Source organism: Erpetoichthys calabaricus, chromosome 6 (genome assembly GCF_900747795.2).
Source record: "Erpetoichthys calabaricus chromosome 6, fErpCal1.3, whole genome shotgun sequence".
NCBI classification, from domain to species: domain Eukaryota; kingdom Metazoa; phylum Chordata; class Cladistia; order Polypteriformes; family Polypteridae; genus Erpetoichthys; species Erpetoichthys calabaricus.
The window spans coordinates 35,886,342-35,899,482 of record NC_041399.2 but is presented as its reverse complement, the minus strand read 5'-3'; the positions used below and the strand labels follow the sequence as shown (position 1 = coordinate 35,899,482).

The following is a 13,141-nucleotide window of genomic DNA, read 5'->3' as shown; positions in this document are numbered from 1 at the left end:
ATTCCTTTGAAAATGTATGGAGTATAAAAGACTTTAAATTAATATAAATAAATATGAATCTCTCAAGGGGCGGCACAGTGGCGCAGTGGGTAGCGCTGCTGCCTCGCAGTTGGGAGATCTGGGGACCTGGGTTCGATTCCCGGGTCCTCCCTGCGTGGAGTTTGCATGTTCTCCCCATGTCTGCGTGGGTTTCCTCCGGGGGCTCCGGTTTCCTCCCACAGTCCAAAAGACATGCAGGTTAGGTGGACTGGTGATTCTAAATTGGCCCTAGTGTGTACTTGGTGTGTGGGTGTGTTTGTGTGTGTCCTGCGGTGGGTTGGCACCCTGCCCAGGATTGTTTCCTGCCTTGTGCCCTGTGTTGGCTGGGATTGGCTCCAGCAGACCCCCGTGACCCTGTGTTTGGATTCAGCGGGTTGGAAAATGGATGGATGGATGAATCTCTCAAACTTTAGCTTAGGGGTTTTTGTAGTCAGATGAGACACTATTCCCTCTAAATACCACACATTATATAACAACTTTTATACATTTAGTATGTTCATATATATAATGAGCAAAATAAATAAGATTTCAAGCTTACACTCCATTTTGCTAATTCAGTACACGGTTGTAAGGGGGTTGGAGAAGATCCTGGCAAGACCCTAGTCAGCTGAATGACTTTCGGCCTGTTGCTCTGACATCACATGTGATGAAGACCATGGAGAGGCTGCTCCTTCACCACCTTAGGCCACAGGTTCAACACGCCCTTGACCCTCTGCAGTTTGCATATCAGGAGAAGGTGGGAGCGGAGGATGCCATCATCTATATGCTACATCGATCCCTCTCTCACTTGGACAGAGGCAGTGGTGCTGTAAGAATTATGTTTCTAGACTTCTCTAGCGCCTTCAACACAATCCAACCTCTGCTCCTTAGGGACAAGCTGACAGAGATGGGATTAGATTCATACCTAGTGGCATGGATCGTGGACTATCTTAAAGACAGACCTCAGTATGTGCGTCTTGGGAACTGCACGTCAGACATTGTGGTCAGCAACACAGGAGCGCCACAAGGGACTGTACTTTCTCTGGTCCTGTTCAGCCTATATACATCGGACTTCCAATACAACTCGGAGTCCTGCCACGTGCAAAAGTTCGCTGATGACACTGCTACCGTGGGCTGCATCAGGAATGGGCTGGAGGATGAGTATAGAGACCTAATCAATGACTTTGTTAAATGGTGCGACTCAAACCACCTACAACTGAACACCAGCAAAACCAAGGAGCTGGTGGTGGATTTTAGGAGGCCCAGAACCCTCATAGACCCCGTGATCATCAAAGGTGACTGTGTGCAGATGGTGCAGACCTATAAATACCTGGGAGTGCAGCTGGATGATAAATTAGACTGGACTGCCAATACTGATGCGCTGTGCAAGAAAGGATAGAGCCGACTATACTTCCTTAGAAGGCTGGCATCCTTCAACATCTGCAATAAGATGCTGCAGATGTTCTATCAGACTGTTGTGGCGAGCGCCCTCTTCTATGCAGTGGTGTGCTGGGGAGGCAGCATTAAGAGGAAAGACGCCTCACGCCTGGACAAACTGGTGAGGAAGGCAGGCTCTATTGTTGGCATGGAGCTAGACAGTTTAACATCTGTGGCAGAGCGAAGGGCACTCAACAGGCTCCTATCAATTATGGAGAATCCACTGCATCCACTAAATAGTATCATCTCCAGACAGAGGAGCAGCTTCAGCGACAGACTGCTGTCACTGTCCTGCTCCACTGACAGACTGAGGAGATCGTTCCTCCCCTAAACTATGCGACTCTTCAATTCCACCCGGGGGGGTAAACGTTAACATTTAACATTATACAAAGTTATTGTCTGTTTTTCACCTGCATTATTATCATTCTTTAATTTAATATTATTTATTGTATCAGTATGCTGCTGCTGGAGAATGTGAATTTCCCATTGGGATTAATAAAGTATCTATCTATCTATCTATCTATCTATCTATCTATCTATCTATCTATCTATCTATCTATCTATCTATCTATCTATCTATCTATCTATCTTAATAAAGTATGTATGTATGTATGTATGTATGTATGTATGTATGTATGTATGTATGTATGTATGTATGTATCTATCTATCTATCTATCTATCTATCTATCTATCTATCTATCTATCTATCTATCTATCTATCTATCTATCTATCTATCTATCTATCTATCTATCTATCTATCTATCCTTTGACAGGGCGCCAGTCCCATCACAATCCACTGCTGCATACATCTACATATGGTCAAATAATTGTTCCTAATCAACTCAGCACAAATATTTTAGATGGAGATAAAAACACCTGTACCTGAAGGAAACCCCATACAGAAATTAGGTGAAATGCAAATAGCACAAAGTCAGCAACTAGGCCAAGAGTTTAAACTTGGGATAGTGTATCTATGCGGCTATGAAGTTAGCCAATGTACTTCTTTCTTTCTTTCTCTTTCTTTCTTTCTTTCTTTCTTTCTTTCTTTCTTTCTTTCTTTCTTTCTTTCTTTCTTTCTTTCTTTCTTTCTTTCTTTCTTTCTTTCTTTCTTTCTTTCTCTCTCTCTTTCTTTCTTTTTCTTTCTTTCTTTCTTAGAATTAGTACCATTTTGTGAGGAGTGTGTGTGAGAGAGAGAGAATCAAGCACTTAAACAGCATCAACTTACAAGACCTACTTCATTGCTGGAATCCATTTGCCTGAGAATGTGGGTGCCAGAAAGTCTTTGGAAGGATCCTGGCTGACAGAGTTTGGGAAAGTGAATGAAAATAGTGTTGCTTCTGACCCCAAGGAAGCAGTATAAAATGGAGCTGGCAGCATGAATGCTTACCTAAGCATTAGACATGACCGAGAAAAGATCATTGCAGCCACATGCAACTAGGCACATGGAAGGAGCAATGGAATATCGGAAGCATCAGTGGCATTAGAGGTTGGCAGAAGAACAACAGATGACCTCCAGAAAACATCATGTGAAGCGGGGCAAGGGAGGGGTACTCCGGTACATAATGTATAAGACTACCAGCACCAATGAGCCGAACAGTGCCATAAAAAATCACAGAAAATGAACATCAACATATTCTTTTGTCAGTGAGTACAACCACCAAAGGACAAAATTAAAAGATCTCAGCATCACATACTCAACACTGACAGCAGAAACATAAATGAATAATGATAAATTTCCAATTTTTGTTCAATTAGGAAACTGCTGAATCTTATAGTACATAAATAATTAATATGATTCATGATGACTACTCCAAAATAGACAAATGTGCAAGTCCATGCACCCTATAAATTTCATCAACAAATAGCTTTCTATAGGTCTAAAGTCTTCAAGCTATTTTTCATGGATAGAACAATGCATTGAGTATAAAGAAGCACACAGAAATTTGATTAAGACAACAATGTTGAGTTTGCCACAAACATTTTAACAATGTTATATTACGTTGTGAGTTTACTGCTTATTTAATTTTTGCACAACACCACCATCCTCTGGGGATCTGGATCAGTGCTCTCTCTAGCCCTTAATGCGGAGACTCCACTGGACAGAATAAACTGCATTTGAGACTTACTCATTTCTACAAATAGCTGTCTTCGTTCTGCCATGGTATCCTCTCTTCTCCCACGGTCTTCAATCATTCTGTTTAAAATAATAAAAAAAGAAAGAAAACATGAAGGCCTTAGAATTTGACAGACCCTTCAAAAACAACTGGGGTCAAACTGTATAATAGACAAGAAATCTTGGATAATGTGGAATCGATTATTTATCAGTATTTGAAAAATATCATCATGTTGAGAATTACACTAATATCACATCAAAACATATCATAAATAAACTATCAAATAATAATGTTGGGTTAATTTGTCCAACATGTTTTATGTACATGGGACTTTCAACCTTCTCCGGGGTGGATTTTTGTAGAACAGTGTTTGAGCGGGTGGCAACCTGCTTAAATGACTGAGGAAAAAAAGGAGAGGACCCAACAAAAATCCTACATGGCCACGGAAAGAAAATGGCAGATTCACACAGACTTCAAGCAAAATTCTTTTCTTCACAAATAGGAAGAGATAATAATGCTAAAATATTTTTAAAAAAATAAGAGACACCTAAAAAATACAATATATATGATTATAAAGTCAATGCTACATACAGTTTAAAGGTGACAACTGGAATTAATATAAACAAGCAAGCTCAATCCTTGTTCAGTACCTTTGCCCCCGCACTACTAAGGTTGGCAGGTTAATTTCCCCACCTTAAATCTTACACATCATTCCCATTTTTTTCTCACCGTTCACTCTTAAGATTTAATTTACCCTACTTGTAGCATCGACACTTTCAAGACAGAACTGTGGATATACAGAAGTGCCTGCAGCCCTGTCCACTTCAGATTTTCATCTTGAGCACTCATGGAATTAATAGGCAGCCAGATGTTTATGTGAATGAAAGGCAATGCTGATCACAGGAAGACCTTATTTATGCAATTGGTATATTAATGTAAGGTGAACTACTGAAGGATGTGGGAATATAGCCAGAACTGGTTAATATAAATAAGCATGAAAAATACAACTTTAGGTGAGAATATACTAAAAAATTAGAAAAATGTACAATGTGAATTGAGCAAAACATAGGAAAGGGAATGGCAAAAACATGTAAAATAAAAGCAACAAGTCAAAAGCCTGATTATGAGATTAAGTGATATGCAAGCGGATGACCCTATGCTGTCCTGGATAATGGACTATCTGTCAGATAGACATTTGACAGACATCTGTCATTTGTGAGAGAGTTTCTGATACAGATGTGAGCAACACTGGAGCTCCATATAGAACAGTCCTGTCTCCTTTTCTCTTTGGTTTGTACACCTCCAACTATAAATACAACACCAGGTCATGACACTTGTAAACATTCTCAGATGATTTTGCACTTAGGGGAAGTATTGATACAGTGGATGCGACAGATGACATGAGTCAGGTGGAGAACTTTGTTTCTTGGTGCATAGAGAATTGTCTGCACCTTAAACTCAGTAAAACCAAGGTACCGGTTACTGACTTTCACTGCGCCAAAGAGCTTCTCTGTCCAGTCACTATTTAGGGAGTAGATGTCGACTTCTACAAATACTTGGGAGTTCACATCAATGACAGGTTGAACTGGTCTTGGAACACAGAGGAACTATATAAGAAAAGGCAGAGCAAGCGCTCCTTCCTTAGGAGACTGTGTTCCTATAATGTGGGAAGTGACATCCTTCCAATCTTCTATAACTCTGTGATGGCCATTGCGATCTTCTACACTGTGGAGTGCTGGGCTGGTAACATCACTTTAGGAGAGGCCTACCAAATTAACAAGCTAATTAAAAGGGCAAGCTCAGTTATGGGATGCACTCTGGACCCCCCTGGAGGTAGTAGCAGAGGAAAGCATGAAAACAAAACTGAGTGCCATTATGAACAACACTGTACATCTCTCTGACACACACTGCACACTGAGGATTTTCAGCCAAAGAATTATTCAGCAGAAGTGTGTCAAGCAGCACTACCGGGGCTCCTTTATACCAACAGCAATATACCTGCATAATTCCGCACTGTTATGACTGCCAAGTCAGAGGTTTTTCCTTTGTTTTGAAATTTTCTTCCTTTTTAGTCATTCTGGTGTGTGTTCAGACATAAAGTTCTATCTGTCTGTCTTGTGACTAGGGAAACACACAAGGAAAAAATATGGAAATGACATAGTAGAAGAGAACTGAACAAATCTAAGAACCCTGCACTAAAAGTAAAGCCATTGTCATACTACATGGCTTTTCCAATAATTTTCAGTCGTAGCTTTTTTTTGCATTTATACAGTCATGTAGTTTGACACACACCCAGTGAGTGACTCAATAATATCGTTGTGATGTGCTATGGTCTCTAGGTGGGTTCTTGTGTTTGCAAGAGTTGACAGCCAATGAGCACTAAACTGGAAGTACAATGTATATAATGCCCATAAAAAATAAAGAAAAAGAACAGCTGCAAGAAAAGAAGGAAAGCGAGTGTTCAGAGGAGAGGCTTGCTTAACATGCGCCGAGACTGAGAATGAACTAAATATATAATGGCTTGTTGCATCAGTAGGATAACTACGACAGTTTTTGTTGAATGGCTGGCAAAAGTACTGATCTTGAGCTACGTTTGCAATGTAAGAAGACTTGGACCTATAATGAGTCAGTTACCCCCTGGATTCCAAGATGTACTGTTTAACAGCCTCAGAGGCAATGAGATTTAGCAAATACAGTCATGAAATTTGACACGTTCTTTATCTAGAGGTCATATCAAATTGTGTAGTGTGAGGCTAGTTTAATGCAAAAACGCTCAAGAAGATTTCAGGGAATGATTGAGTAGCTTTCGACACTCAGCAGTGTTGATGTGAGAGTAGTAAGTGGCAGGTGTGGCCTAGCGGCTAGTTCAAATATCTTAAAGATAAAAAGACAAAAAAAAATTAGAAACAGATTTACTGCATTAGTGTGAACTTAAGCTTCTTACTATTCTTTTGTTTTTTACAAAGTCTCAAAGAACCCAAAGAAGTTGCATTTGAATAAAATGTACCCAGGTGGCAATTGAACAGGACTGTAACTAGAATTGGGAAGTATGATTATATACATAACTCCATTTGTTAAATCACTACACAGGCTTCCATTAAAGTTTGCAGAATATTTTAAAACCATTCTTTTTGAAATAAAAATCTATACAAAAGCTTAGCCATTTCCTTACACACTGAACTTGTTAATGCCTACATTCCAAAGCATACACTGTATAAAATTCCCAGGACTAACACAATTGGAAGTTGATGCGGAAGTTGCTTTGGTGACTGGTGTTGCACTGTTTTGTTTGGTAGTTGCCACTTTGGATTGTGTGCAGTGGTATGGATTTATAACGAAATAATGTCACTATAGCCTTGAAAAACAACATCAAAATTCAAGGGACAGCATCAACAATGTATTCAACTGATATTGTTAACCTTTGTATTAGCCAACCAGAGTAAAGAAACAACTTTCATTCAATGTAATTGACTGGTGGATTTTGTATAAAACAAAATGACTGATGTGAAGCTCACAGATGAATGATTCAGGAATGCGCATCTGTCACCAGCATATGAGGGATAAGACCCTCCACTTCTCTATGAAAGCAAGAATAGCAACTTCGAAAGCCAAAGGCCCAGGCCAACCATTGCTTACTAAGGGTATCCTGCTGTTCTTGACAAATGGAATTGCTTTCTGTTCTCAAGAAAGAAGACCTGCCTACTCAGTATCCTTGGGTGTCATATCATTTCTTTGTCAGGAGCTGAGGAAGGGTGCTACAGGAGAGAACATCTAATAAGGAAATTCAGCATTGGGCTAGCAAACTCTCAGAGGCAGAGCTAAAGTTATAGGGCCTCTACACTATAAAATGATTGATATCCATATCCAAGAAGGGCTGAACACTCATTAAATTAACACAGAAAATTAGGTTTAGTGTTGCAGGGGAAGCTACTTATGCTTTTTGAGAACAGTCATCATCTGATGAAATCTTGTCCATTCTGTTTTCTTTTCTGCTATGGTGGCATCACTGACATCTACATTTAATCTCTACTAACCCTGGCATGCAACCTGAGAATGGAGGTGTCATCAACAACGGCTGACTTAACTTTACATACTCCTCTGCATCTGAGTGTTATGAAATGCTCTGTGACAGAAAATGCATGTAAAGCACCTTTCTTTGCAATGGGCACTGTACCAAGAATATTAAAGACCAAGTAAAAAAATTGTAAAACAAAAAATGAGTCTAAAAAAGTACAAGTTCCTTCATTGTTTCATTTTTAGAAAAGGATTGGTAGAAAATGACAAATGCAAAGAGTGATGAAATTCCACGACCTCAGAGTAAAAGCAATAAAAGCAATGTCACCCAGGGACTGTTATTTAGTGTGGGGACAATGAGTAATTCATTACTGGACAGTAGATGGCACCATGGAATGTCTGGAAGATAAGGGCGGCCAATACCATCAGCAAAAAAGCAGCATACAAGAAATACAACATTTAATTAGTAACCAATTGAGTCTGGGACTGAATGACTGCAGCAGTAATTTGCTGCTATGGCCTAATGCCGGTTCACACTCAGACTACCACATTTTGAATATACTGCAACCTCTTTACTATTCTATTGCAAAGCTCTTAAAGCACCACTTGACAAGGAACAAAAATGAATGGGTGTTCCAGTGGCCTGGTCAGTGAGCAAAGGTCTGAGTGGAGACAATATTACTGGTATATTAACCTGTTGTTATAGGTACATTTTTGTGTATTTTATGTTTTTTACTCAAGAATTCTGTGTTTTATTTTGGTTTGATTTGACAACATTTATTTTTGCTCATGTCTTGTTTTTTTGTGCTTTGTTATAATATTGATATAATGCCCATATTGGACCTGCTCATATTTAAAAGTAATATTTTGTTACCACTAAGGAGGCTTGTCCCCATAAAGTGTCAAAATCCTATGATTCAACCAGATATTAATTATCTAAAGACGAAGGAGAAAAGCCTGAGGTTTGGACATCAGTTACGGTAAGTTTGAAATGGAATCTCAGACCAATCTATTGAATGACGTAACCTAGCAGAGTGGGACAAGTACTGAGCCCAGTGGAACACCTGAAGTAACAGTATGGGTGTGGATTTTTGGCTTCTAAGGGAAGTCTGTATGATGGATAAAACTGAACTCATGCAAGAGGTACAACATTAAGACCTGAATTTAACTCTAGGAAATGAACAAGAACAGAATGGCACACTGTATTAGAGGCAGCTTAAAGGTCCAGTAGTGTAAGAAATAAAAAAAAATACAGTTATCAGCAGTTTCAAGACCATCATTTATCATCTTCAAGTAGGTAGTGCTGATGCTGAGCCCTTCAAAACTTTGTGAAGACTGAAAGTGTGCTTTTTTTCTATGCTGGTCATCCTCCTGAGTGAGGAGTGTTTTTTATACTAGGATATCCAGGTTAGGCTATTTGGCACATGTAAATTGTATGTGGCTGTTTGCATGAGTTGGTGCTGAGATGGACTGGTACCTTTTGCAGGAATGTTTCTTGCCTTGTGGAAGATGCTGCTGGGAAAAGCCTTGGCCTCTGCAAACTCTTGAGTTGGACTAATAAAGTTTAATTATTTTATGTTATTTGTGCCATTAGCCAACTGCTGTTAGATTAATATATTCATACTTTTTTACTAGGGGGCTTCGCCCCCTGCTCGCTTCACTTGCCAAACCCCCCCCCCCCCCTGCTTTTGCTTCACGCCGTTGTGAAGAGGGAGGCTGATGTTGCATTACACGTCCACCAGTCATAGGGTATTTCAAACTTGCCGATTGCAGTTGCAGATCTCGTCACCAGACAATGTCAACTCAAACAACTGAAAAACAATGTGTATGTCAAATTTAGCAATTGTGTGCCAAACATCCAGTGCAGTGCTACTTGCCCTTTTTTGAGACAGCCAATAATGTGCTGCCTGATGGAGTTCAGCCGCAACTTTGTTTTATATTTTCATTCTGTGTTGGTACATATAACACTAGACATCAGATAGTTGTGCTTCTCTTCTGTTTGTGAGGTCTAAAACACAGGCATTCCTTATTGCTCATCACTGCATTTTATGGATTTTATTTCCAGATGAGCACTCACTGGATGTCAGCACTCATTCATTCACAGCCCACCCTTACGATTAAAAACAAAATCAAACTTGTTTGACTTTACTGGAGCAAGTCGCAGACTAGTTGGACTAAATCGCTAGGTGCATCACATTATGTGACTGACTTCAAAGGATTGCACCACTGACTTGCTAAGCTGTGCAAATGAAGGCTACAACTGAAAATCGCTAAAAAAGTAATGTAATGTGACACATCGAAGTCCACATCAATCTGGTTAATGGTTGTTGTGTTACATTTTTGTCATTATGGCTGCTTCTCTTTCAGTTTTTGTGAGCTGAAGGTGCATCAAGAACACAGATCCATAGTTGACTTTCATCATAGTGTGGAAACAACATTTTGTCTCAGTAAAGCGTTTATAAGTGGATTGAAAAGTTGATTAATAGATGCACCACTGTCATGGATGAAGAACGATCCGGTCGCCCATCCATATCTACTACTGATGATATTGACTGTGCCTGTGACATGATTCTGGCAAACAGGCATGTGACTGATGGAGTATGTCTGTTAATAACCTAGGATACTATGTTGAAAAATGACACTCAAGTAAACTCTGTATTTTTTCCGCACTCATTTTTATAAATATATTACTGATACTTCATGACTTACTCTTGTAGACTACTGGAAAAAGACAAGGAAAAATGGCCAAAACTCAAGAATCCTATTACATTGGAAAGAGGATGGAAAAATTGCAATCTGATAAACTACAGAGAACATAGAAGTCTTATTAGGAAAAAAAAGTCTATGACAGCATGGCTTCTGCAGACTGACTTCCAAGTTAGGGTCTCTGCTGAGGTGGACCTGCTAATCTACAAGGTGGGCACTTGAAAGTTGTTTGCCCTTCAGCATGTGGCTGACTGCACATCATGCCGTTGTAGGCACACGTAGCATTACTGGAGACACAGGACAAAAGTTTGCCCACAACTCCAAAACATTTGGTCACTACTTACTTCTGCACAGTTACATAGTAATTAAACTGGTTCTGTTATGACTCTGTTTTGGTAAATGAACATCTCTTTACTGGCGACACACTGGAAAAAAGCTTGGATTAAAATTGGGGCAGGAATGACAGACAGGTTTATAAATGCTCACTCAAACAGAACGCTGCCTTGCATTTCATCAGAGCCTCCATTGAATCGTGGACGCTGCTGTTGAACACATGGGCTGTGTCATTTCAGTCTTACAGCGTGCATCATATAAACAGTCCAGACTTTTAATTTGCAATTTGTATTTTTAATAGATGCAAATATTCTATATAAAATCTACTTTCAGGATTCATTTTTTGCAACCATAAAATATTACAGTAAGTAGAGAAAAAGACAAATTATGAAGTGATCTGCTAAAGCTTCATGTAGTTTTGTTTCCTGAAGGGCTCTAATAATCTTCAACCTTGTAAAACAAATTTATAAAAATAGGAAACCAACATGAAAAGAATCACTGGTAAAGAAAGGGCAGCATTTAAGGTGGACAGTATGTGGAGGGAATGTTACAGTGAACAAAATGGAGAAAATAGGTTTGTAATCTTCCTGAGACCAAGCTTAGTATCTTCCTTGTTGTTTGTTACTTCTCAAGATAAAATATGGAAAAGACCCAGGGGGCTTCATAGATGTATTTGATCAGTGCAGTCTACTTCAAGTCAATCAGCCATCCATCCATTTTATAAATGTGTTAGTTAAGTTATTATGTCGCAGGAAGCCAGAAACCAGTCTTCAGACCAGTGTATGACAAACTGACATCCACACTTACTCATACCAGGCCAACTTATAGGTGTTGATCAGATTAACATGAATGTCTCTGGTAAATGCACACTCCAAACAGACAGCAGCCTAATTATTAATTTTACTATTTTTTACAATCTGTTTATCTCAATACAGAATCATTACTTTTGTTAGACTGGTTATATTACCCCGATTCCAGCCACCAGACTCCTTAAACAGGTAATCTTTCAGTTTTACTAAGGCTAAACCATCTAGGAAAAGCTTGGGCTGCTGCTGGATGAGGTATTGGTGAGACCAGCAGGGGGTGCTTACTCCTGTGGTCTGAATGTGGATCTAATTGACCCAGTGCAGTGACAGGGACACTGTGCTGTAAAAATGGTGCCACATCCTTCAGATGAGATGCAAAACCATGGCCCTGACTCTCTGTGGTCATAAAAGATAACCTGGGCATCTGTATTAAAAAGTAGGGTGTAACCAAATGTCTTGTCTAAATTGTCCACTGCGGCCTGGTCATTCTGGCCCCCTAATCATTCCCTGTCTCTGATTGGCTAATTCTCTCACTCATTCACCACCTAATTGCTCATGTGTGGCACAAAAATGGCTGCCATCGCATCATCCAGGTGGATGCTACACATTGGTGGTGGTTGAAGAGGCTCCCCACTCACTGAAGTGCTATATAAATGTAAAGAATTATTATTATCGTTATTCAAATTTTTTAATAAAAAAAATCTGTACCATTTAATTTGTAATCAAGTGTATGGATCCCAAGTTCATTTAATAATTTGGATCTACAGATGGATCTGCTCAGTCTCTACAACATATACTACAGACCAGCCAAGCCAACAAACACTTGTCAATCCACATTCTGTTTTCACTGTCCTTTTGTCTTTTTTATTATATGCTACTATTAGGGCTAGATAGTCATACTGAAGTTCACTAAAATTAGGAAATGCATAGAATTATGAGATAACATTTAGAACATGAATCATTTTTAAATGTGAATACTGTTTACAGTGAAGCACATACACTCAGGGATTTTACCAAGGGATGGCTACAGTGGCTCAAGCCCCTACCCCTTTTCCCCTCATTGGCCCAAGTGCCCCTTCCTTGTGTTAGAACCTAATTGATCACTTCTGAGTACAAATACATGCCACATTTTCTTTGTAAGAAACATTAATAAACCGGTGATGACCAATGCACCTGGCTAAAGCCTTGTAGGTAAGCTGCTACTGTATTTACTATCCCATACAGAAGTAAGGTTATGATCTATGATAATTATTGCTAATAATTTTACAAAAAGTATACACTAACATTTTTGCTGATTGTGTTAGTTTGTATGATGTTATTACACGGAACATTTCTGTACAATCTGAGTACATCCACACATATTCACTTTGCCTATAACACATCTTGTTACGGTTAACACCTGCTCCCACTTTCAAAAGGTATTAGAGATCTGTAAAACAAAAGTTCTTTACAGAGCAAAGAATCGGCATGCAAAGGATTATAAAACTGTGGTCATCTGTGAGAATGTATCTTTGTGTCTGCATGCTCAGAGAGAAAAACAGCGACAGATTTCAGGTTTAGATTTCAGATTTAATGGTACCATTCAAACTCTGTTGGGTCGGGTCTCAAGGTTTAATGTACGGGCTGAGTTTAGGTTTCTCAGTTTACTAGTGGTAACTGCTGCTGAACAAAAACTGTGTGGACAAGTATGGCTTCTGGTCCTGTCCATAGA

General features: G+C 39.4%; 1 protein-coding gene across 15 annotated transcripts in view; it reads right to left on the bottom strand.

Annotated features, from left to right (window-relative positions):
• Positions 1 to 13,141, bottom strand: part of dtna (dystrobrevin, alpha) — a 468,481-nt gene that overhangs the window by 135,503 nt on the left and 319,837 nt on the right. For all 15 annotated transcript variants that reach the window (XM_051929100.1, XM_051929099.1, XM_051929098.1 and 12 more), the window contains one exon: positions 3,584 to 3,651. In XM_051929100.1, the coding sequence (XP_051785060.1) occupies positions 3,584 to 3,650 (67 nt within the window). In that variant the 5' untranslated portion in view covers position 3,651. The remainder of the gene's footprint in view (positions 1 to 3,583; positions 3,652 to 13,141) is intronic.